General features: G+C 42.4%; 2 protein-coding genes across 10 annotated transcripts in view; one reads left to right on the top strand and one right to left on the bottom strand.

Moving 5' to 3' along the window:
* nagpa (N-acetylglucosamine-1-phosphodiester alpha-N-acetylglucosaminidase) overlaps positions 1–15,101 on the bottom strand; it is a 75,234-nt gene extending 60,133 nt beyond the window's left edge. For 3 of the 5 annotated variants that reach the window (XR_011352403.1, XR_011352402.1, XM_069921825.1), the window contains exon 1: positions 14,975–15,101. Coding sequence is in view for 2 of the 5 variants with exons in the window: in XM_069921825.1 (XP_069777926.1) it covers positions 14,975–15,099 (125 nt within the window). In the remaining 3 variants the exon portion in view is untranslated. Of the gene's footprint in view, positions 1–10,746; positions 10,859–14,963 lie in introns of all 5 variants that reach the window. The other 2 variants (XM_069921827.1, XM_069921826.1) reach the window with 2 other exon arrangements.
* ndufaf6 (NADH:ubiquinone oxidoreductase complex assembly factor 6) overlaps positions 14,776–25,969 on the top strand; it is a 35,043-nt gene continuing 23,849 nt past the window's right edge. For 2 of the 5 annotated variants that reach the window (XM_069921836.1, XM_069921835.1), the window contains exons 1-3: positions 15,318–15,485; positions 16,709–16,808; positions 25,046–25,168. In XM_069921836.1, coding sequence (XP_069777937.1) covers positions 15,364–15,485; positions 16,709–16,808; positions 25,046–25,168 — 345 coding nt within the window. In that variant the 5' untranslated portion in view covers positions 15,318–15,363. The other 3 variants (XM_069921837.1, XM_069921838.1, XM_069921839.1) reach the window with 3 other exon arrangements.

Genomic DNA, 25,969 nt, shown 5'->3' with positions numbered 1-25,969 from the left:
GAATGTTTGTGATAGCTTAGAGTCAAAAAAATGGATAAAACCAATTGGGTCAACAAAAAAGGGTGGTAAAGGCTTGTTAATGACAGGTCAGTTGCGAGGAGCGGCTGAGTTATTTGCCTTCGTATTCAGAGTCATGCTAATAGAGTTTGTGCTCTGTACTGGGTGTCAGATGTGGGAACAATGGGTGACATCCATCCTCCCAAATGGCCACATCTGCACCAGGTGTACCAAGATGCAGTTACTAAGGGAACAAATTAGGGATATGGAGTTGCAGATTAATGACCTGTGGCTTGTAAGGGAGAGTGAGGAGTTAATCGACTCAACTTTCAGGGCGATAAATACTCCAAAAGCTGTGTCAGGTAAGTGGGAAACGATCAGGGGAGGAAAAAAGTGAGAAAAATGGAGAGCACACCAGTGACTATCGCACTCAGCAACAGTTATGTTGTGTTGGATTCTGTTGAGGGAGATGACCAGACAGAAGATGGCCACGGGCACCAGGTCAATGGCAATGAGCTTGGCAGAGTGGTGCAAAAAAAAAAAGAAAAGGTGAAATGCAGTAGTTATTGGGGACTCCATTGTCAGGGGTACAGACAGGAGGTTCTGTGAGCCAGATAGATATACCCGCATGGTGTGCTGCCTTCCTAGTGCAAGGGTACGAGATATCACAAATCGGGTCCAAAATATTCTGAGAGGAGAGGGAGAGCAGCCTGATGTCTTGGTACATGTGGGTACAAACAACATTGACAAGAAAAGGGAGGAGGTAATGAAAAGGGATTACAGTGAGCTGGGACGAAAGCTGAAAGACAGGAACGCTAGGATGGTGATCTCGGGATTACTACCTGTTCCAAATGCAAGTGATGAAAAGAATGTAAGGATAAGGAAAATGAACGTGTTGCTGAGGGGTTGGTGTACAAGGCAAGGTTTTGGTTTCTTGGATCATTGGGATCTCTTTTGAGGAAGGCATGATCTTTACAAGGACAGGTTGCACCTAAATCCAAAAGGTGTCAACATTTTGGCAAGTATGTTTGGTACAGCAGTGGGGCAAGGCTTAAATTAATTTGGCAAGGGTATGGGAACCTGAGTGTTAGAGAAAAGAGTAGGGAAGATAAAGAAATGGCCAGGAAAGGTAAAATGGGAAAAGTAATGTTGGGAGGAGAAAGTAAAAATCAGATGGTGCAGTGAGTTTTCAGGTCAATGTTAAGAAAATTACAAAGAAAAATAGTGGGCAGAAAAATCAAAAGAAAAGGTTATAGAAGTCACTAGATATTAAAGGGACAAAGAGCATAAAGGCACTTTAGCTGAATGCCCACAGTATTAGAAATAAGGTTAGTGAACTTGAGGCGCAAATATGTACCCATGCCTATGATTTGATAGCCATCAAGGAAACATGGCCTCAAGCTGACCATAAATGGGAACTAAACTTTCAAGAGTATCAGGCTGTGCAAAGAGATAGACAGGATGTAAGGGAGGTGGAGTTGCATTCTTAATCAAAGATGAGCTCCATGCAATAGTGAGGGATGATATAAGATCTAAAGAGCATAATGTTGAGTCCATTTGGGTAGAGATAAAGAATAACAAAGGGAAAAAATTATTGGTGGGTGTTATCTATCGCCCACCAAATAACAATAGTTTAGTGGCACAGGAAATAAATAGAGAGGTAAGTGAGCCATGTAATAATAATACGGCAGTAGTCATGGGGGACTTTAATTTCCACATAGATTGGGAAAATCAAGTTGGTCGTGGGAGTCAGGAAGAGGACTTCATAGAATGCATCCGTGATAGCTTTCTTGAGCAGCGTGTTAAGGAGCCAACAAGAGAAAATGCTCTCCTGGATCTAGTGTTGTGCAATGAGATGGGTAGAGTAAATGATGTCATAGTCAGAGACCATCTGGGAAATAGCGATCATAGTATGATTGAATTTCTCATTCAGATGGAAGGGGAAATAGTTAGATCTAAAACTAATATATTATGCTTAAACAGGGGTGACTACCATAGGATGAGGGAGGAATTGGGCAGAGTGGACTGGGAGCACAGGCTAATTGATGAAACAGTTGAGGAACAGTGGAAGATTTTCAAAGAAATATTTTGTAATGCTCAACAAAAATATATTCCGGTTAGGAAAAAGGGCAGCAAGGGAGGGAAAAATCAACCATGGTTAACAAAGGAAATAAAGGAGAGTATAAAATTGAAGGCGCAGGTGTACAAAGCTGCAAAGAGCAGTGGGAAACTGGAAGATTGGGATAACTTTAAGAGACAACAAGGGGTTACAAAGCGGGTAATGAGAAATGGGAAAAAAAATTATGAAAGTAAATTGGCACAAAATATAAAAACAGAAAGCAAAAATTTTTATAAATATATAAAACGGAAGAGGGTGGCCAGAGTTAACATAGGACCCTTGGAGGATGAGAAAGGAAAACTGGTAGCAAAAAATGAGGAAATGGCCGAGGCATTGAACAAATATTTTGTGTCAGTCTTCACGGTGGAAGACACGTCCAGCATGCCCAAGTGTGGAGTTAAGGATGCGAATGTTGGGGAGGGCCTTGATAAAATAGTTGTTACTAAGGAAGTAGTGATGGAGAAACTAATGGGACTAAAGCCAGGCAAATCACCTGGTCCTGATGATATGCATCCAAGGGTTCTGAAGGAAATGCAGAAGTTATAGTTAATGCATTGGTGGTCATATACCAAAATTCCTTGGATTCTGGGCAGGTCCCGTCAGACTGGAAGACAGCAAATGTCACGCCACTTTTTAAGAAGAGATGTAGGCAGAAGACTGGAAATTATCGGCCAATTAGCTTGACGTCTGTAGTTGGAAAAATGCTTGAAGCCGTCATTAAAGATGAAATAGTGAAACTTTTGGAACATAAGGGTTCAATCAGGCAGACGCAGCATGGTTTTAGAAAGGGAAGATCTTGTTTGACAAACTTGTTAGGATTCTTTGAGAATATAATGGGTGCGGTGGATAGAGGGGAACAGGTTGATGTTGTATATTTGGATTTCCAGAAAGCGTTTGATAAGGTGCCGCACAAGAGACTTATCAGCAAGTTACAGGAAAGTGGAGTCCGGGGAAGTATATTGGCATGGATCGAAAATTGGTTGTCTGGCAGGAGGCAGGGAATCAGGATAAGTGGGAGTTTTTCAGGTTGGCAGAGAGTGGTAAGTGGGGTGCCACAGGGGTCGGTGCTTGGCCCACAACTGTTTATTATTTACATTGATGACTTGGAGGAGGGGACAAAATGTGGTGTAGCCAAGTTTGTGGATGACACCAAATTGAGTGGAAGAGCAAATTGTAATGAGGATGTGGAGAGTCTGCAGAGGGATATAGTTAAGCTGGATGAGTGGGCAAAGGTTTGGCAGATGGAGTACAATGTTAGTAAGTGTGAGGTTATCCACTTTGGCAAGAAAAATAAAAGAGCTGAATATTATTTAAAGGGTGAAAAACTACAGCATGCTGTTGTTCAGAGGGACTTGGGAGTGCTTGTGCATGAATCACAAAAAGTAAGGTTGCAGGTGCAGCAGGTTATTAAGAAGACAAATGGAATGCTGGCCTTCATCACTAGAAGGAATTGAATTCAGAAGTAGGGAGGTAATGTTGCAACTGTACAAGGTACTGGTGAGACCGCACCTGGAGTACTGTGTCCAGTTCTGGTCTCCATATTTGAGGAAGGATAATCTGGCTTTGGAGACAGTCCAGAGGAGGTTTACTAGGTTGATCCCTGGGATGAAGGGGTTGACATGATGAAAGATTAAATCATCTAGGATTGTATTCACTCGAGTTCAGAAGAATGAGAGGAGATCTTATAGAAACATATAGGATTATGAAGGGTATGGATAGGATAGATGTAGGAAGGTTTTTTGAGCTGGCCGGGGAAACTAAAACGAGAGGACACAGTCTCAAGGTTCGGGTGAGTAGATTTAGGACAGAGATGAGGAAAAATAGATTTTCCCAGAGAGTAGTGAATGTTTGGAATTCTCTATCCAGGGAAGTGGTTGAGGCTGCATCATTAGACATATTTAAAATTCAGTTAGATAAATTTTTACATGATAGAGGAATTAGGGGATATGGAGAGAAGGCAGGTAGGTGGAGTTAGGTCATAAATTAGATCAGCCATGATCGTATTGAATGGCGGAGCAGGCTCGATGGGCCATTTTTGGCCAATTCCTGTTCCTACTTCCTATGTTTCTCATTTTAACTCTCCATTACACTCTTACTCAGATTTTGTTTGGCCACTTACCCTGCTCCAAAACCCTAAGTAAGTCTGAGAAAAACAATTTCATATTTCCTTAGTACTCTGCAGCCCTTGGGATTTAATATTGAAGTCAATAACTTCAGAAAAATCAGCCTTTTCAGTCTGTGTCAAAAGCGCCCGTTCTGAATCAACGTCTTAAATGTTAGCATTAGGTTTGCTTTTCTCTCTTCACAAATCCTGCTTGACAGGATTTTTGCAGCACACTCATTGTTTTCAGATTTTTTGCACTTGTGGTATTGTGTCTCTCAGTTCCAGTATGTTTTTCTCTCCTCCTCTATCCTCATTTTTCTCCCATGATTGACCCCTACTCTGGATCTTAGCTTCTATTAACAAAGCTTCATCATCCTCTCTGTCGACACTAATCATACAAACCAATTCATCCACGTAGAACCACCAGGACACAAAGTCCAATGATCCCCAAATCCTCCCTAACCTTGGGATTGCCATCCTAAAGATAAAGCTCTCTCCCCAGCCATAATCCAACTAAAGGATCCTCAGCTCAAATGATCAAAGCACCACAGAACTTCATGATTTCTGGTTTCGAAGTTCCTTCCCAAAAGATAAGCAGTTTAAATGTGAGATTATTGTTATACAGTAAAATCCCCGGTATCTGGAATTCAAGCAACCAGCAACCCAACCAACAATTTTTAAAAAAATTTGAAGAAATAAATAAATAAAACATTTGAAATAAATAAGAATTAAAATTTAAATGCATTTAAAATTGTAAAAGTTAATATTCTTCAAACTAACACACAACCCCTTGGGAGCAAACATTCAGCCAGCAGAGGTTATGCTCCGCTTCCAGAAGCTATTTGAATAAAGCTTCAATAAAGTTGTTTTTGAAAAAAATATTAGTGCCCAGGATGAGAAGCCAGCTGCTTGCTGGTGGGGCAACTCTCCTAAAGTGTCCCCCTACCCCTGCCTAGTAAGAATTGTTATCTTCATTAATTAACGTAACATAACAATTACAGCACGGAAACAGGCCATTAGGCCCTTCTAGTCCGCACCGAACCAAACACCCCTTTCTAGTCCCACCTCCCTGCACAATGCCCATAACCCTCCATCTTCTTCTCATCCATATACCTGTCCAACCTTTTCTTAAATAATACAATTGACTCCGCCGCCACTATTTCTCCCGGAAGATCATTCCACACAGCTACCACTCTCTGAGTAAAGAAGTTCCCCCTCATGTTACCTCTAAACCTCTGCCCCTTAATTCTTAACTCATGTCCTCTTGTTTTAAACTTTCCTCCTCTTAACGGAAATAGTCTATCCACATCCATTCTGTCTATCCCTTTCATAATTTTAAATACCTCTATCAAATCCCCTCTCAACCTTCTACGCTCCAAAGAATAAAGACCCAATCTGTCCAATCTCTCCCCATACTCCAGATGCTTAAACCCAGGCAGCATTCTGGTAAACCATCTCTGCACTCTCTCCACTCTGTTTATATCCTTCCTATAATTAGGCGACCAGAACTGCACACAGAACTCCAAATTAGGCAGCACCAACGTCTTATACAATCTCAACATCACCTCCCAACTCCTATATTCCATGCAATGATTGATAAAGGCCAGCATACTAAAAGCCTTCTTCACCACCCTATTCATGTGAGTTTCTACCTTCAGGGAACGATGTACCGTTACTCCTAAATCTTTCTGCTCTTCTGTATTCCTCAATGCTCTCCCATTTACCACATATGTCCTATTCTGATTCTTCTTACCAAAATGAAGCACCTCACACTTATCAGCATTAAATTCCATCTGCCATTTTTCAGCCCACTTTTCTAAGCAGCCCAAATCCCTCTGCAATCCTTGAAAACCTTCTTCATTATCCACTATTCCACCTATCTTAGTATCGTCTGCATATTTACTAATCCAATTCACCACCCCATCATCTAGATCATTAATGTATATAACGAACAACAATGGGCCCAATACAGATCCTTGAGGCACACCACTGGTCACCGGCCTCCAACCTGACAGACAATTATCCACTACCACTCTCTGGCCTCTCAGTATTAAGAATATTAGAAGGGCTTTTTCTGTAAACTTGGGGAGGGAGGTTTAATTATGATACTGGCATGATCAACATAGTGGTTTCCGCAACACCGTTACAGCGCCAATGACCGGTGTCTGAATTTAAATTTTGTAAGTTACGGAAATTACTTGATTAAAGTGAACTTTACATAATTAAGGACTACAATATTGATTTTTTTCCCCCCAAATTACTTTACATTTTGCACAGTCATTTGTGTATTCTCAATGCATGTGTATCAGCTAGGCAGTGTAATAGTTTGTGACACACAAACACACACATGCACTGAAATTCCTGCTGCAACCAAACAGGTACACAACATACACCAACTACAATAGTAGAAATTTACATGACCACAAAATGCAAGACAGAAAAAGTGCTAATAAATATCAAAAGATAGATCGATATTCACATTTGCAATTAGTTCAAGAAAGAGACTACTTAAATGAAAACAGATAAAATATTCACAAAGAACCAAACCATGCCATCTGTCACCAAATACAGACCATTGTTTTGATCTTAAAGGATATACCCTTTCCTTGCTTAGCCTCTTGCTCTGAATGTTTTAAGATATTTGGTCTTTCCTTAAGTATTCTCCACTACCTCTATCATTTACTCAGATTTTATCTCAATTAATATTGGGTTGATTTAAATCCTCAATGTGGTTCAAAAGTTTTGCTAATTCACAGAAACTTGCCTCCATGCTTACCCTTATATTACACTATTTTTAAATCACTCATCATCATCACTTCATAAGAAGGGCATATCTGGTTTAAAAAATAAATGGCTAGAACAAATGGTTTATTTTGGAAAAGAAAAGGCTGAGTGGAGACCTAAATGGAGCTATACAAAATTATGAAAGGCCTAAACAGTGGACAAGAAGGGCATTTTTTTCCCACAAAGGCTTGAACACTTATGATGATCCAGTCCCCTCCCTCCCATCACAGTGGAATTCAAGTCCAAAAAATTGATGGAAGCAATAACAAAAAACCCTTTAAACAGAACTTAATGATCATTTGACAATGAACCAAAAGCGCAGTAATGGAATTAGGCTGAAGAGCTTTCTCACCTTGTATTGATGATGGGGTTAATGTTCTCTTTCAAATTCCAGGGTCCCTATACAACCTACAAGTATTGGACTTTAACCATCTCCTAAATAGAGGCTTCTCAGTCCTCCAACTTATTTTTTCTTCGAATACCTTTTTATCTGTTTTAGATTTGAGTAAACTCTGTGATGGAGTCTCCATAGTCCTCCTGTGGAGAATTCCAAAAGCTCACCACATTGTGCATAAAGTAATTTCACTTCACCTCAGAACTAAATGTCCCACTCCTTATTCTGACACTAGGCCATTTTATGTCGGGCTTCTGCCTTGAGACCAGCTATGCAGCGGATGGAAAAATGAGAACTTACCTTTTAGACAACAGCTCTAAAGGGCTGCTCCAGCATCCAATTCATATCCAGAGGTGCCTCTTAGTGCCCTCCGGATCCGACGGAGGTGGGGCAAATGATGCCGTAGTGCTACCCATCATAAATATGCGGCAGAGCAATGGCCGTCTTCCCTACCTATAATTCCCCATGCAGCTGAAACCGCTCTATGGTTCCCAGAACAGGTCCAGCTGCATGGGGGATTATGGGAAGGGAAGACGGCCATTGCTCTGCCATGTTTTGAGCTGCAGAGAGTGGACCTGAGGGCCAAAACGGCCCAATGTGGCGTCCCCAGCTGCACCGACGGTCCCCGCTGACAGCTCCCGCTGCCCCGACTGCTCCAAGGGCTCCCCACCGCCCCCGACTTGGAGAGAGGTGAGTGGGGAGATGGGTCGTGGGCTGATGACGTCATCAGCCCACCCCAAAACAGCCACTTACCGCAGCTGTACATTCAGATTGATTGGTGGAGGGCTGTGCTGTGAAGATTATCCCTCTCATAGAGGGGTTGGAATATGTGGCTTGGAGTTCGTCTCCACAAATTCAGAAAGGAAGGTGATTATGCATTTTGGTGGAGTTTCTCTGCCTTTACATCTTAACTTTTTGGCTATCTGAAATGGTCTACTGTAATCACGAGTGTAGATTCCTCAGCCAAAGCCTATGTGCTCTCTGCATCTACTGTGTCAAATCCTGTAAGAATTTTATAAGATTCAATGAGATCACTACATTGTTCTGAACTCCATACGTAAATATGGGTGTTATCTGCTCAACCTCTCCTCAAACAAGCATGACAACTTGTCATAAGAATCTTTTTTTCCACTCAATCTATTGTCATATATATTATTTTCTGGAGAAGGAGGCCAAAAATGCACAACACTCAAGGGTCACCAAGACTCCGTGTAATTGGAACTGATAACAGGAACCTAACCAAAAAAATAGAAGTGCAAAATATTGACTGTTAAGAAATTCATGTGTGGAATGTTTCAAACTCTTAGTTAACAGTTCTGTATCTATGCTGAGGGTTGCAACACATCAGTTCCCATTATCCACAGTAGTTATGAACAGTTTGGAGATACTACACTGTATTGAAACAGCAAAAACTGTTAATCATGTCACTTTTATATTTGTTCAAGGCATTATTCAAGGAAACATCAAATAAAAGGAAATTATGCAATGTGATGATGGATCAAAACTCTAAGTTAATGTTTTTTCAAATTATTGAGGAAATATAAAATGCAGATCTTACATCAGACAAAAATGTCTTAGAATTATTGCATTATAGCACTGAGAGTAACAATACTGAAAATGTGCCATATTTTGAATTGTTGAAGCATTCTCAAATAAATAATCCACAACAGAAGCTGATTAACAGTGTGTGGAGAGTGTAGACACAGTCCCTGGGTTTAAGATGTCCGATTCATGTACAACCCGCAGTTACAAACTGGCAAGCTCACTGGAAACAGAATGGCGTCAACTTCCGGTTCAAGCGTGGTGGAATATAAATTCCATCCTTCTCCCCCCACTTCCTCTGACACGCCCCCCCCCCCCCCCCAGAAGCAACTTACCTACCCTGCTCACTCCAATGCATTTCCCTCCCACCGCTCACTCCGACGTGGTCCCTCCCCTGCTCGCTCCCCTTGATGTGGACCCTCCCCGGCTCGCTCACCCTGATGTGGTCCACCCTTCCCCCCCCCCCCCCCCCCGCCACTCACTCGCTCTGACATGGTCTTCCCCTTTGCCAAAGTAATATAGTGAATACAAAACAGAATATGATCCATATATACTCCCTCCCCCACCCACTTGCCAAGAACAGAGACACAGCGCTCTCCTGAAGGGGCCAAACACTTAGTCCAACTGCTGAAGGATCCATATTGGTTCTATACGATATATTAAAGGAACCAACGTGAGGTTATTTTAAAGTCCTGTGACTGCAGGGTCTGGGCTCAAAATGGCGGTGCCTGTGTTAGGCAGCAGCCTTGAGGTTTTCAGGTTTGAGGGTTACAGACTCTGGGGGAGCAGAGGACTGGTGCAGGGCACCTGTAACAGGAAGAGCATTCCTCAATTGAGAAGGAGAAGCAGAGGAGAAGACGCTGCAGGACAGTGACCACTGGAGAGGACCCCAGAAAGGGGCTCAGAGGCTGAAGAATACGTAGGCTGGTGGTGTCTCAAGGTGAGGAACCCATGCAGGCTGCGGGCTTCTGCAATCAAGGGACTCACACCAGGCTGCAGATTGCTAGAGATTGGCTGAAGGGGTACCATGTATTGGAACCAAGATGCAAGAAGATGCCAATGACGCCGAGATCTTCCTGATCGCGTCAGGGGTTTGGATCTAGTGCTCGGATTGCCAATGGTTTGGACTGAGCACTGGTGTGAATACATGGACACTCAGTGACTCGTGGTGGGGTGGGGTAAGAAAAATCACTTTCTTTTGCTTCTCTGACTGTTAGGGGCACTGGGTAATTTCTGCTGATGGCGAATATTTGTCTGCTTTATGGACAGAGTAAAGGAAATGTATAATATTACTTTTTCTGTTTTATTACATAACTATAATATAATATTGAATCTTGAAGTTTTTGAAGAGAGATTCCCAAATTATTTTTTCTAAACTGATACATGGAGAAAATAGAATGCAGTGTGGTCAGGAACATTATGGACAGATAATGGTGAAATTCTTTTTTTAAATTGTTTATTCAATGACTCCAACAGGAAAAGAAATAGCTTCATAGATAGCAGCCAAGTAAATTATTACTCAGTTAGGGTAAGGAACAACTAAATTGAACACTAGCAAAATGAAAAAAAAAACCTAATTCAGAACAAGGGACAAGTTCTCAGGCTACATGGGTTCTTTGTCAACATTCTAAGATTCAAGAATGCACACAAGATTTTAACCCCTTAAGCCTAGTCAACAAGATCTTAGTTAAGTCCTCTGTTTCAAGTCCACTTTGCCACTTGATCCTAACATCCCTCGGTTTCCACACTGTTCAAGAATTGTTCAATCACACTCTTAAATATAATCAAATGCATCAACGAGATCACCTTTAATTCTTCCAAACTCCATTGAAAATGAAGAAGGTGTCCTTTAATTGTCTGAAGTTTTCTCAGATGTCATGGTGGGGGACAGGAAACAATGAACTGAAGGCCATTTAACCTGTTATATGGTGTAAGAAAGTGATTTGAGGCAAGAGTTAGAGCAATGGTGAATTTTCAGTTGAACAGATGGTGCTATTTTGGATTTTAGTACAAGTCAGAGTTTGATGAACCCAACTGAATGCATTTTTGAAAAGGTGTCTTGTGTAACCCATCAGCAAGAGTCATTAACTAGAAATATTAATTCTGTGTTTCCACAGATGTGGCTTGATGCATGTATTTCCATAATTTCAGTTTTATAAGTATATTGGCATATTTTGTAAAATATTTATGTAGATTTTCAGAAGGCATCAATTAAAGTCCTTTATTAGATACTGTTCATGGAAGTTGCAACATGTGTTTGAAAGCAAAAACTGATCTAATTAAAATATAGTCCCCAATCACCAGGAGCCTGGTGTAGTACTATTAATAGGGGCATAATGTTCTAGTGGAAATGAAAACAAAATAACAAAGAATGAACAGTTTAAGTGAAGTGGACAAATTTGGCAAATGAATTTCTCGAAAACTTCTAGAGGTGTACAATGGAGAGCATTCTGGCCAGTTGCATCACTGTCTGGTACAGAGGTGCCAACAATGAGGACAGGAAAATTCCAGAGTGTTGTTAACTTGGTTTGCGATATCACGGGCTCCAGTCTTCACTCCATTGAGGACATTTACAAGAGGCAGTGTTTAAGAAAGCAGCCTCTATCCTCAAGGACCCCTACATTCAGGCCACGCCCACTTTGTTGTGTGTACACTCACACAATTAAGATTTGGAGACGTGATGCTTTCTCATCCTTTACTTCTATTAGACTAACCTGGCTACTGACACACAAGGTTATATATATGTGGAAGGGTGACATCACGATGTAGGCATCTTGATGTCCAGCAGAGGGAGGGCTTACACCCAACACTCTTCCTCCACCCCATGCGATAAATGATGACTGGGCCTCTTCAAACTAATAAGATTATACCAGGCCCAGGACTACAAGTGAGAATTAGAATACTTCTTATGAGTAATTATAATTATATAAAGAAAGTATTTAATAATAATCAGGGCACATAGTCCTTAAAGCTTCCAGGTGGTCTTCTTTCTCTTTTGGACTGCCTTGGGATGGTTTGCTGTGCTGGTCTTTCCTCGGGACCCATAGATAGTAGAGTCGGCAGTGACCTTTGTTGACCTTTGGCAGCCAATGCCCATCTTCGCTGCCCTCCTGGCTGCGGGTCTGTTACTGGACTCCAGCTCCACGACAGTCTCTGACCCCCCCTCACCCACCCGGAGGGGTGGGATGGTTGGGGCAGGACACGGCAGGTCTGATTCCACCTCCTCCAGCTCACAAGGCAGTTCATGGGCCTTAGTGTTAGTCAATGCCCGTAATTAGTCAATGTGTCGCTTCCACAATCTGTCTGTTCCCCACAAGAACAGAGTATGAGCAGGAGCTCAATTTTTGTAAAATCACTTCCATCATCCATGGGTCTTCATATGGTCTATAATCTTGTACTAGAACTCTCTCGCCCACTTCCAATGTTCTAGGTGAGATTTGTGGCAATGCTGTTTTTTGTGATCGGACACCCAGGTCTGGATGAACTGTGGCAGCCTGGTCCGCAGGTTGTGGCCAAACATTAGTTCTGCTGGGTGCATTTTGTGGTAGAATGCAGCGTGTTTCTGTACCCCATTTTGTGTGTCCAGGAGGCATTTAAAAGTTTCATGGTTTTCATTGCTTTTTTTGAATGTTTGTACAAAACATTATGCCTCCCCATTAGTACTTACACAATAGGGTGTAAAATAGGTCTGATACTGTTGTCACGCATAAATTTTTAAAAATGTTCTGATGTAAATTGAGGCCATTGTCTGCAACTAATTCATGAGGCAATCCATAAGTGGCAAAGAGAGCTCATAGATAGTCAATCATGGGATCTGCTTAGGTGTTTTTCAGCTGTGAAACTACTGCCCATTTGGAGTGTGCATCCACAGCTATTCAGAAAATCTCACCCATGAGTGGTCCAGCGAAGTCTACATGAATCCGATGCCAGGGTTTGGATGGCCATTTCCATGGGATAGCTTTGGCTTGTGGCATTTTTGGCTGCATTGTCTGACATACTTTGCATTCTCTTACTGTTGTTTCAATGTCTCTGTCTATGGAGGGCTACCAGACATGCGTCCGGGCCAGTGCCTTCATTTGTACCATTCCTGGATGGTTGTGGTGCAGTTCTGATAACACGGTAGTTTGCCATTTGGCTGGAATAATTTTACAGGTACCCCATAGTAAACATCCTTCTTCGACTGATGGTTCATGGCAGTGTGTGTGTGTGGTAAGGTTTTAGATCTTCTGGGATGACTTCAGATTTGGGCCACCCATTAAGGGTAAAGTATAGGATCTTGCTTCATGCTGCCTCTTTTCGGGTTTCCTTTGCGATCATCTGGGCTGAAATGGGCAGTTGTTGAAATTGTTCTTTGTTGATGGCTGCTGCCTCTGCTGTCCATTTAATAATTTCTTTTCGCTGAATTCCCTGAACTCTACCTCCACCATCTTGGTGTGCTTTTGCCTTGATCTTTTGGCAGGAATTTGTTGGGGTTGTTAGGTAGTCATTTTCTACCTTCTGCTGTTTTCCTTCTCATGGTTGGTGCATGGAGTACATGTAGGGTTCATTTTGTATTCCATCCTCCTCACCAATGTTGTGTATGCACTCACACAATTAAGACTCAGAGACGTGATGCTTTCTCATCATAGTCTATTGGACTAACCTGGCTACTGACACACTGGGTTATATATATGGAAGGGTGACATCATGTCATGGGTGTCATGATGTCCAGAAGATAGCGGGCTTATACCCAACACTCTTCACTTTGCTACCATAAAAAAAAGGTACAAGAGTCTGAACGTGAGCATTCAGCAGCACAAGGTCAGTTTCTTCCCCTCTGCCATCAGATCACTGAATGAACCACAGACACTGCCTTACTTTGACTTTCTCTTGCACTTTTTAAAATTTATTTTCTAAGGTGGTTTATATAAATGTTTGCACTGCGATGCTGCCACAAAACAATGAATTTTGTGACGTTTATAAAAATAAATTGATTCTGATTTCAATGTAGGCAACTGCCATTAATTTTCAACCTAAAATAACAATTCAGCAGAGGGCCAAATACAACATTTTGAAGTACATTGGTAACACAAAGCTAGGTAGGAAGGCAATTAGACATGTGGATGCAAATTGACACTTTGAGTGAATGGGCAACAATGTGACTGAAACGGTGGGCCAGATGTTTCCACAAAACATGCTCCCCTTGTGATAAAAGTACTGGAATGAACTACACTTTTCATCTCCTCGGGGAACGCACCCTTGCCAAGTCTTCGAAGTTTATCCAGGACCTAGGACAGACTGTTGTTCCCAGAGTAATACACTGAACAAATTATCAGCAAACATCAGGAAACCAAGACATTCTCTGGTATTGGCTGTTCATATTAGGATGTTGCAAACAAGCAGAAAGAAAAGGTCCAGGACTCCTGCATCTACAATGGCAAAAGAATCACAAAACATCAACTATCCCTTTGCCTCTCTTGATGTTTCTCTACCAGTTTGATTTTTGTTCTAATGACATTTGTGGGCCCTCGTGAGCCCACTGTGTGCCAAGAGATCTGAAGCGACTATACAGAAATTATGAATTAGAGATAAAATTATAATTGTAAAATCTGGATTTTTTTTGTTTGAGGGCTTTAGATGACGTGTTAACTTTAACAGGAACACATGACATAAAAAACCTCAATCAAAAGTTCTATATTCCTTACGTAAATTTGAAATTAAAAGCATTGTCCATGCATATGTAATAAAACTGCCAAAATTTAAGTACGTCTGGTCAAGCTTCGATAGGCTGGTTTGCACACATGAGTGTGGAAAAAAGTTGGGGATGGAAATGTGTCTACTTCAACACTTGATATTTCGGTGAATTACATAATGTTTGCTTGTTTGTTTGTTTTTTAAAGTCCAACCCATTCTCTTTGGTCATTTGGCGAGTTTGAGAAGAAGCGACTAAGCGACGGGCTACCACGGAGTTGAACGGAGATGCGCGACCCTGTACAAAACTTCTGTCCAATGGAGGTGAACGGAAACAAGCAGAGGTCACTCACCCACGACTCACCCCGCCACCGGTGCAGAAAAGCGAAAGCATGCCGAGGGCCAGCCTGGCGCACCAGCAACCTTTCGCCGGCAGCAGGGGACACAGCGCCGCAGCGGCCGCCATTGTCGAGCCCTTGACGTCACCATGCCTCCGTCACGTGATCCTCGGCGAGACAAGGGAGACGCCAAGACGTGGTTGGTTGGGGGGAGGCACGTGGTTGGTTGGGGGGGAGGCACGTGGTTGGTTGGGGGGAGGCACGTGGTTGGTTGGGGGGGAGGCACGTGGTTGGTTGGGGGGAGGCACGTGGTTGGTTGGGGGGGAGGCACGTGGTTGGTTGGGGGGAGGCACGTGGGGTGCTCTCAGTCGGCCTCGGTTGCGATCCGGAAGGAGCGAGTCAGGGGGTCGGCGCCATGGCGTTCGGTGCAGCGCGCGCGCTGAGGCTCATCAAGGCGCGCTCGGGGCACGCGGCGGAAAGGGCCAACACCGGGGCGGCAGCGGCGCACCACGAACACTATTGCATGCAGCTTATCAGGTGAGAACCCGCCTGCAAGCGCGCAACCCGAGTTGCATTGCCCATTCCCCCCCCTCCTCTATCGCCAATTTCACGGTATTCATCCAATTTGCACTAACAAACCGAGTTGCAATTGCAGCACTTGGAGGTGTTAAACGAATCTGCCGTCCACCTCGACTGAACGCGGCGGCGGCCATTCTGTTCACGCATGTCCTTTGCGTTATTGCCCCTCTTTCGGTATCGTCTCCTCGACTTCACCTTCTCAGGGGCGGGTGTTACTCCCCGTTTCTGGGGCCCGGGGCCAGTCTGTCTCCCCCGGAGTCTGCAACCCTTTCGTGGCCGCTGCCGAAAAGGTTGGCGCCCCCCTCTTGGGCACACATGGCAGTGTTACCTCCAAACCCCGTCGGGCTCCTTGAGCAGGCCGTTTAAAGCCGGTACTGGGCCAACGGTAGTTGGTCCGGGCGGTCTCTCCTCTCCACACTCTGGCAACGCCTCCATTCTGTTTTACACCTAACTTTAACCTCAATTCTAGGGTTCCAACTTGAAATGTTGACTGACCATTTCTCTCCATGGATGCTGAGTTCCTCCAGCCTCACTCAAGAGACCAGTATCTGCAGTTTTTGTGTTACAACAATGCAGGAGGCTACACATTGAGGAAGGTCAGAGTGGGAATAGACTGGAACTTTCGTGAGCAAATAGTTGTTCGTTCCTCTCGCTGTCTGTGCTGATATGTTTCCTCCATTGTATATAGTTGTCATTGTCGGTTGTATACATGGAGCTGGCCCGCCCACGGACGACTCATACCCCATGTCTCCTCCCCCGTGGTCCTGGGCCATAAAGGTCGAGCCACCTTTCTCTTGCTGCCATTCCTATCCTGGGATCTGGGCCAGCAAGGTTCTTCTGTGTACATTAGTTTCTTCAGCTTGTCTCTGGTTACTGTTTGTGCCCTACACTATCTGCATTTACCACTTGACCTCATTTATCCACGCTGCATCCGTAGACTTTACCCTCGATCTACTCTGACCTCTCACTCTCCTTACAACTGATTGCTAACTTGTTTTCTTCCTTTCCAGTCTTGATACAGGATCAATAATGTGAAAAGTTACTTCTCTTTCCACATGTGCTGCTTGATTTGCTGAGTGTTTCTATTAAACACTTTATGCCTCCTCTTCACTTTATTTTGGTTTTTTTTAAATTCTTTATTTTCTATTGATTGGGTCTGCTTTGTTTTTTTTTAATCACAGAAATCGAGACTACGAAGGTTTCCTGTCTTCTCTGCTGCTTCCAACAGAATTTCGCCGCTCAGTTTTTGCCTTGAGGGCCTTCAACGTGGAGTTGGCTCAGGTAAGTGTTCTGAATGTTGATAATGAGTTTATTGCTATGTTTATTGTACTTGTGCACTGAAATTGCTCGCTGCAGCTGAACAGAGTTTTTTAAAAAAACCACATTAATAATACTGTATTCACAATTATCCTGGGATAAAAAGTAATTTAGCTTGTTCAATGTATTTGAATGTTTGTTAAATTAATGATTCTTTATTCTGAATGTTGATTTTATAAATACAAGGTTTTCAATCAGACATGCAATATTTAATTAATTATCTGGCAGCTGATATATAAAGGATATTTGATGCTTATGCCAACAAAAGACCATAGTAGATAGCACTTTTAAAATAAAAATAAAAAACTCCACTTCTGGCAAATATTGTCAGTGACTTAAGCAAAAAATTCATGTCAGTAGATCCTATCCAGCATTCCCTCCAGCAATTTTCTAACCACTGATGTCAAGGTCTCTGACCCATAGCTGCCACTGATGTCAAGGTCTCTGACCCATAGCTGCCACTGATGTCAAGGTCTCTGACCCATAGCTGCCACTGATGTCAAGGTCTCTGACCCATAGATGCCACGTTTGGTCTTGTTGCCCCCTAATGGCAGATTATTAATTGGCACTTCACCTGAGGCAAGTGGTGATGAAAATATCTCATTGAGGGCCTCTGCAATTCCTTCCCATGAGGTGTGAGGATGAACTTCATCAGGTCCTGGGGATTTGTCCATTTTTTTTGGTAATATTTGGTAACTACCCAATTTTTGGTAACTACACAAAAGAGTCTGGAAAAACAACCAACTGAAAAACCTCACAAAGATAAGCGTATACAGAGCCGTTGTCATACCCACACTCCTGTTCGGCTCCGAATCATGGGTCCTCTACCGGCATCACCTACGGCTTCTAGAACGCTTCCACCAGCGTTGTCTCCGCTCCATCCTCAAAATTCATTGGAGCGCTTTCATCCCTAACGTCGAAGTACTCGAGATGGCAGAGGTCGACAGCATCGAGTCCGCGCTGCTGAAGATCCCGCTGCGCTGGGTGGTTCACGTCTCCAAAATGGAGGACCATCGCCTTCCCAAGATCGTGTTATATGGCGAGCTCTCCACTGGCCACCGTGACAGCGGTGCACCAAAGAAAAGGTACAAGGACTGCCTAAAGAAATCTCTTGGTGCCTGCCACATTGACCACCGCCAGTGGGCTGATATCGCCTCAAACCGTGCATCTTGGCGCCTCACAGTTTGGCGGGCAGCAACCTCCTTTGAAGAAGACTGCAGATCCCACCTCACTGACAAAAGGCAAAGGAGGAAAAACCCAACCCCAACCAACCAATTTTCCGCTGCAACCGTGTCTGCCTGTCCCGCATCGGACTTGTCAGCCACAAACGAGCCTGCAGCTGATGTGGACATTTACCCCCTCCATAAATCTTCGTCTGCGAAGCCAAGCCAAAGAAGAAAGAATTTTATGTAATCAACATATACATGATAACAATAACAGAATAAATCACATTACAGTGTTAACGAATATATGTTGAAAGTATATATAGAAAAAAGAAAGTATAAACTATAAAACCCTAGACCACCCCTCCATTTAACCTCATCTAATCCCATAACTAATCTAAATATATTGCTAATACATAATAACATAACTACTTATTATTTTGGATTGCTTCGCATGACACTCAAGAATCCCAAAAATATCATTCCAAAAATTATTATTGGATTGGTGTTGTTCGGGTTCGTGTGGGTCCCATAGGTTAAGAACCAGACCGAGGTGGACGGTACAAAATGAACTTTTGTTTCTGGAATAAAAGAGGAGCAGTGGGGTTGGTTTATTAAGTAGGTAGACCTTTAAACACACACAGTATGCAGGGGGAAACTTCAGAGCAATGAGGGATAACCGACAAAATTAACAGTTACAGTAACAGACACATTCAGCTCACACGCTCTAGGTGATCGTATGTGCCCCTACCCCTTAGTCAGTATGGGCATGGCTCTTGCTACTTAGCCTCAGGACTCACCCCACCCAGTATGAAAGGTGATACTCACGATCCACGAAGAGTCCAAAAGAGACAGAACAAAGGAGCCCATGGTCCTTTTATGGTTCTGGCAGCAAAGCTGGGGAGGCCAATCATTTGGCTAGTATGGGCCCCTTTAGTGGCTATGTCCAATGGCTCAAGGCCAAGTGCAGTGGCTCAGCAGGGGTGAACCAAGGTGTTTCACCTGGGCCAATCATGAGTGTCACCTTGATGGCTTTGGGTGAGTTTCTGACCTTGATTGGCAGGTAATGTCCTCCGAATAGAAGCGCAGCAGCGCCGCCCAGTGGTGGACGCTACCTCTCCATTACAATCTGGTAGAAACTCATGGTCAGAAGAATTTTTTAAAAATTATAATTTTAATCTCTTTAATTTAGCATAGCGGCGCCAAATTTGTAAAAATAAGGAATATTCATTCCTTAAATTATAAGTAATTTTTTGTAAAGGGATACTTTGGATCTCAGTATGCCATTTTTTTTAATGTTAATGAAACATCAGATTTCCAGGTTACAGCAATAAATTTTCTTGCTACTACTAAAGCTAAATTTTACAAATTTCAATTGAGATTCTGACAGAGGTAACTTGGGTGCGTTACAAGCCCAGAGGACCTCAAAACCCAGCAGCAAAAGATATTCACCAAGACAAATGGTTACTTAAACAAAATTGGCTTTTAATTATCTTTAAACATGAAAATAGAATCAAACTTTAACTTATCACTATTGACATACTTAACCCCCTTCTAATTCTAAGCACACATGTATGTAATGTGTGTGTAAGTTCAGAAAAGTTCTTTGGTTCACAGTCCAATCTTGCTTCTCATTCCTCCAAGTTCACTGGTTGCAGGCAATTCTTGTACTATGAACAGAATTTAACATTTATAAAGTTCACCATGCTTTGGTGCTTGAAAGGTAAATGGTTATCACTCAGGAAGGTTCTTGTTGGTTTTCAGAGAGAGAGATTTGTTGATCCAGGATATCCACAACTGATGTACTGCTGTCAGTCACTTCAGTCTCTTGCTGACTAAACTTGCCCCTCAGGGTTCTCCAGATGATGACCTCTTTCTTTCAGGTCACCACAGAGTTCCTTTTTGTTTCACTTATTCCAAGTGAAACATTAGACAGCCTGTCCTCTCCTCTTGCATGAACCACAAGGGCTTTGACCAGATTGTCTTTCAAATGGGGCTTTCCACAAGCCTGCCAGCTTGTCCTATTCCAGTCCCAGCTTCTGCTGCTGGCTGTAACACTGGAGAAAAGATCTGTCTCTCTCTCTGAGAGAAAGCCTATTTGACTCTATACTTGCAAAAGTACACGACCCTCTTAGAACAATGAGTTCTCTTCCAGACAATCTGTGGCACCAACAAGATCTTTCATCTGTTGCCTTTTTTAAAACAACAATCCATGAGTGAAGTCTCTTTAGCACTCTCCAAAGCTCTTGCAAAGCTGTGGAGCCGATATGTCTAGCATTAGCAGAGCTCCATTATTTCAAATAATATCTGTTTTAGTGTTTGTATGTAATCTACTCTAACAAACCGTTCCCAGTTTATCTCCCAAAAACATATCTTGTATTCTCTCACAGGTGTAATAATCTCAAAATTTCCTAACAGCGATAATGTAGGGTTTAACAGAGAGTCACACCAGTGATTTGTAGTGAAAACTTGCTAATGGAAACCCAAGGCAGTAGGACTATTCCCTGCTAATTCCAATAGGGTTCCACTTGTTTCCTCCAATTCAATGGCTTCCAGATCTCCTCTATAGTAAAGACTGATGAGATGTATTCATTAAAAATGCAGCTCCATGCAACAAAAAAAAGCCCTGTTGATCTTTATTGGGGCAAATTCTGTCCTTGGCCATCTTTTTAATATACCTGTGAATCTCTTGGGATTCTCTCTTATCCTGCCAGCAAGCTCCAGCTTGTCTTCTTTATGCCCTCTTTCTTTCTTAAGCATACTCCAATACTTAATGAACTTGATGGATTTGCTTGATATTAATTATTTAAATTTGACATAAACCTCCTTATTCTTTATTAGAAACTATATCCATTGTCAACCAGAGTTTCTTAAACTTGCCTGCCTTTTCCCTCACCCTAACAGGAACATGCCTTGCCTGAACTGTTGCTGATTTGCCTTTAAAAACGCCCTACCTTCCATCCATTCCCTTGCAAACTTCCTCTCCAATCATCTTCTGCAAGTTCCTGTTTAATTGCTCTGAATTCAGCCTTGCCTTAATTAAGGACTTTAACTTGCTGATCAGTCCATCTTCATAAACTATTTAAAAACTAATGGAATTAAGATCACTAGACCCAAAGTGCTCCCCCACTGTCGTTTCATTTGTTTGCCCGGCCTTGTTCAGTACTAGAAGTTCCAGTGATGTATTCTTTTGAGTGAGCCTTGAATAGATTGGATGAGGAAAATTTCTTCGATGTGATAATTTCACCCTGCCCAGATCCTTTGTTCAATGAGTGGTCCAGTCAATATTCAGGAAGTGTAAGTCTCAGTAATATTGCTATATTATTCTTGAATTGATCCGCAATTTCTATACATGTCTGCTCTTCCAATTCCTGTTGACTATCTAGGAAGGGGAATGGGGGTTCGTTGTGGTCTGTAATATATCCCCATCAAAGTGATCATTCCCTTGTTTGCAATTTCTACCCACATAGCTTCATAAGATGACCTCCAAAGAATATCATGTAAGGATGTTGTTGTGTCTTCCCTTAACAACAATGTAAAATCCCATTCTCTCTTGCCGTGCCTCTCAATGTTTCTGTCATGGCCAGAATGTTCCCTGTCTTCTAAGCCAATCATGTGCTGTTGCAACCCTTGCATTGAGGTAAATCCAATTTAGATTAGGTTTGGATTTTGATAAGATTTAGATTTATTGTCAAAGTACATGCATGACATCATAAACAACTGAAATTCTTTTTCTGCAGGCAAGGCAGAATTACCACTAATTGATGGTGCAAAAAAAGCTGCACATGCACAGTGTATATGTGTAAACAAATAAAGAACTGTAAACAGATAATGAATGTAAACAAACTGTGCAATACAGAGAGACTAAAATAATCAATGAAGTGCACAATGAAAGAGTCCCTGATTGAGTTTATTGTTGAGGTGTCTGATGGTGGAAAGGTAGCAGCTGTCCCTGAACCTGGTGGTGCGAGTCTTGTGGCGCTTACACCTCTTTCGAGATGGTAGTGAGAACAGAGCATGTGCTGGGTGGTGTGGATCCTTGATTGCTGCTGCACTCCAACAGCAGTGTTCCTTGTAGATGTTCTCGATGGTGGGGAGGGGTTTTGCCTGTGATGTCCTGGGCAGTGTCTACTACCTTTTGCGGGGCTTTTCGCTCTTGAGTATTTAAGTTCCCATACCAGACCGTGCAGCTGGTCAGCACACCTTCTATAGAAATTTGCCTGGGGAGGTAGAGGCAATGACGTGCTTTCTTCATGATGTCATTTGTGTATTGGGTTCAGGAAATATCTTCTGAGATAGTGACTCCCAAGAACTTAAATTTGTTCACCCTCTCCACCTCTGATGCCCCCATTGATTACTGGATTGTATATCTGAACATCCGGCTCCTTAGTTTTGGTTACCTCGTTGTTGGTGCACCATTCAGCCAAGTTTTCAATCCCCCTCCTGTATGCTGACTCATCACCTTTATACACCCGACTACTATGGTACCATCAGGAAACTAGATGGTGTTATTGTTGTACCAAGCAACACAGTTGTAGGTTTAAAGTGAGTAGAACAGGGGTTAAGAACACAGCCCCATCACCCTGCCAATTTAGTTTAAACCTTCCCAAGAAGCACTAGCAAATCTCCCTGCTGGAATATAGGTTCCCCCCTCCAGTTCCGATGCAACTTGTCCCTCTTGTACAGGTCACCGCTTTCTTTGAAGAGATCCCAATGATCCAAGCACCTGAATCCCTGACCCTGGATCGGCTCATCTGCCACACATTTATCTGTCCTATCTTTTATTTCTAACCTGACTCGTACATGGTACCAGGAGTAATTCAGAGATTACTACTCTTGAGGTCATGCTTTTTAATCTTGTTCTTAACTTACCATATTCACTCCACAGGACCTTATTCCTTTTCCTCACCATGTCATTGACGCCAATGTGCCTGACCACTTTTGGATGCTCGCCCTTCCCCTTGAGAATGTTCATTCTTGACCCTGGCACTTAGGAGGCAACACACTACTCTGGTGTCTCTCTTTGTTGTCTACAGTACCTACTGTCTGCCCCTCTATGGAGACACCTATCATTATAGCTCTGCCTACTTTCACTGTTTCCTACTGTGCCTCAGAGCTTGTTGTGCTGGTGCTGCGCCATCTGCTGCTGCTTTTCTATGAAAGTTTTAAAAGCTATTCTGCCTACCCCCGCCCCCCAACCCGGCAACAGTACCCAAAGTGGTACATGAGGGTGATGGCCACCTGTGCAAATGCGAACACCCTCTACCTGCCCTAGACAGCACTTCCTGCTGTCTGAGCCTTGGTTGTGATTACCTCATTTTAACAGTTATAGTCAAGTGCTGGAGATACTCAGCAGGTCACGCAGCATCTATTGAAAGTAAAAGGCCTTTTACTAATGGAAGCTGCATGATCTGCTGAGTTTCTCCAGCACTTCTGTGTATTGCGCTTGACCTCAGCATCTGCACATTTCCTTGTTCAACCTCATATCTATGCTCTCCTTGACTTTCCATGTGATCTGGTGTTCATCCTGCTCCAATTCCAATTCCCTGACTGTCAGTCAGGATCTACAACTGGACTCACTTCCTCCAGGTAAGGACATCAGGGACACTGGAATTCTCCTTGATGCAGGAGATTTACCTGTGCTCAAACTACCATCACCGCTGCACCAAGTCCAAAAAGTCAAATAAAACACACCTTGCCTGTAACTCTGCTCAGCCTTGCCAGAATGTCAGCACTCAAACTCTCTCACATCTCTGTCATGAGCACTCCCAATATGGCTGCTCCACTCCACCTCTCCCTTTTATTGGCTGTTGTGACACTTGGGTGGCATCTAAAGAGAGAAAAACAGTATTTCAGGTTAGTCATTTCTTCAGAACTGGAGATTGTCTATCTTGCAGTATAATAGCCTCTTTGAATAAATAGTGCTCATTTTTAAGTTTTCAGCGAATTAGTACTTAATGCAGTTTTCAGTGATGTGGATTAATCTGTTAATTGTTTCTTGGACACATTATATGAACATTAACCAGTTAATCTTTTCCAGTCAGCACTATAGATTAAAATGTGTTTTGTCTTCCACTTGATGCTCAGTTGACATGCGATGTGATGCACTTTATTGTCATGCTGGTATACCAGCCAATGAAACATGATGAGCATTGACCGAAAAATAGAATAGAATACAATAAACACATACAATACTAAAAACACACAATAAACCATTTACAATAAGACCGCAATATGCCAAAATAAATTATTAAAAAAGATAACTGATTCTGAAATACAAGTGCAGCACTGCTCATTGGCATGAATTGGTACAGGTACATGATCCTTTATCCGGAAAGCTCCAAAATCTGGCAAGAGGGGACCGGGGGGCTGGAAGGGGGTGGGGAGTGGATACGGCAGCACAATTCGGGTGGGCTTTCCGAAATCTGGAAAAATTTGGAACACACTGTTTTCCCCCACCCCCTCCCATGGTTTCGGATAAAGGATCGTGTACCTGTATTTAACATTATTATGACTTCAAAAAAGTGCTGTGTCTGGTAGTTCTCATAACCTGCTCCCAAACCAGAGATGGTGGGTAAAGTCCCATACCAAATTTTAACACCAAAATCTAACCCGATACTTCAATGCAGGATATATTTTGTGGTGGGAGTGCCATCTGTTGTTTAGATCATTGTCAAGCTCCTCCTGTCTCAGGTAGAAAAAAAGATTCTACAGTACTATGTCGAAGGGTAATCTGGTTGACAACTTGTGTTGAGATGAAATTTGTGAATTCCTATCTTTTTTGATATGTCCATACTGTTCGAATTGTCAAGTGTATGTGAAGATCCCTGAAACCCACCTGAATTGTTTCCTTTGTTGCCAGCTAATCTGCTTGTTTTTTTATCCATTTTCCCCTCTAACTTTACTTGACTTAGAATGTACTTGATTGTAGCTCCTTGTATTTTGTAAATGGTATCAATGTGCATCGAGAAAGTAGTCAATTAAAACAAAAGTCTCACCTTGAATGACACTTTTTGTTTTGTCATTTCCTCCTCAAAGGTACAAGATGTGGTATCCCAGAAAACAATAGGTCTAATGAGGATTCAGTTTTGGAGGCAACTAGTAGATGATGTTTACGCTGATAACCCACCCCATCAACCAATTGCCATAGAACTATGGAAGGTAAATCATTTTTAATTGCCTGTTTTTCATAGTTTTTTAAAAATGACCAGTTCTCTGAAAAAACAGTTTATCCAAAATAATATTTTGGATATTATCAAAGTTGTTGTATTGTATGTCAATTTTCAACCTTGCTTAGAGGAAGGGGTTTTGAAACTTTTAAACTTTTCCTTTTTTGTTTTGTGGATGTGCTTTATTTTTATCAAGAATGTGCTCTGGATTCCTTACTTATGATCATTTATAATTTTTTTTCTAATTTTGTGGCACATTGTATAATTGTACCATTCAATTGTTTATACTTTAAATATCAATAAAAGTATTTTAAAAACTAATTCAAAATCTTTTTGGAATAACAAACTATTGAAATGCAGTGGCCAGAACTCTGGACTTGTTGTCCATTTGTCCCTCATGAATTACTTCGCCTGTCAGGGTGGCAGCAAGGCCTGGAGGATATTTGTATCTGTTCTACCACAAAGAGCAACATAAGGAGCAGCCCAGAAGAAAACTACAGGCAGATGAAACATAAGGAGTAGCTGCAGGGATACCACATGCTGAAAGTATGGGTTTTATGCTATTCAGTGCATGAAACTGCTTTTACAGATCGAGTACCCTGTACCAAAGTTCTGAAAAGATCCAAAAACTGAAATTTTAGCATCAACGTGATATCACAAGTTGGAAAAAAAATTCATCACCTGCTTGCTCATGTGGTGCTCTGATGCTCTGTTGGTACCAGTTTGGTAACACAGAGCTCTGTGCTACAAAACAAAATCTTTGCTTCTGGCCGGGAAGATGCCAAATGAAGTT

The sequence above is a fragment of the Narcine bancroftii genome, chromosome 2 (assembly GCF_036971445.1).
Source record: "Narcine bancroftii isolate sNarBan1 chromosome 2, sNarBan1.hap1, whole genome shotgun sequence".
Lineage (NCBI taxonomy): Eukaryota > Metazoa > Chordata > Chondrichthyes > Torpediniformes > Narcinidae > Narcine > Narcine bancroftii.
The sequence above is the reverse complement of the archived record's forward strand: the minus strand, read 5'-3'. Positions and strand labels throughout refer to the sequence as shown.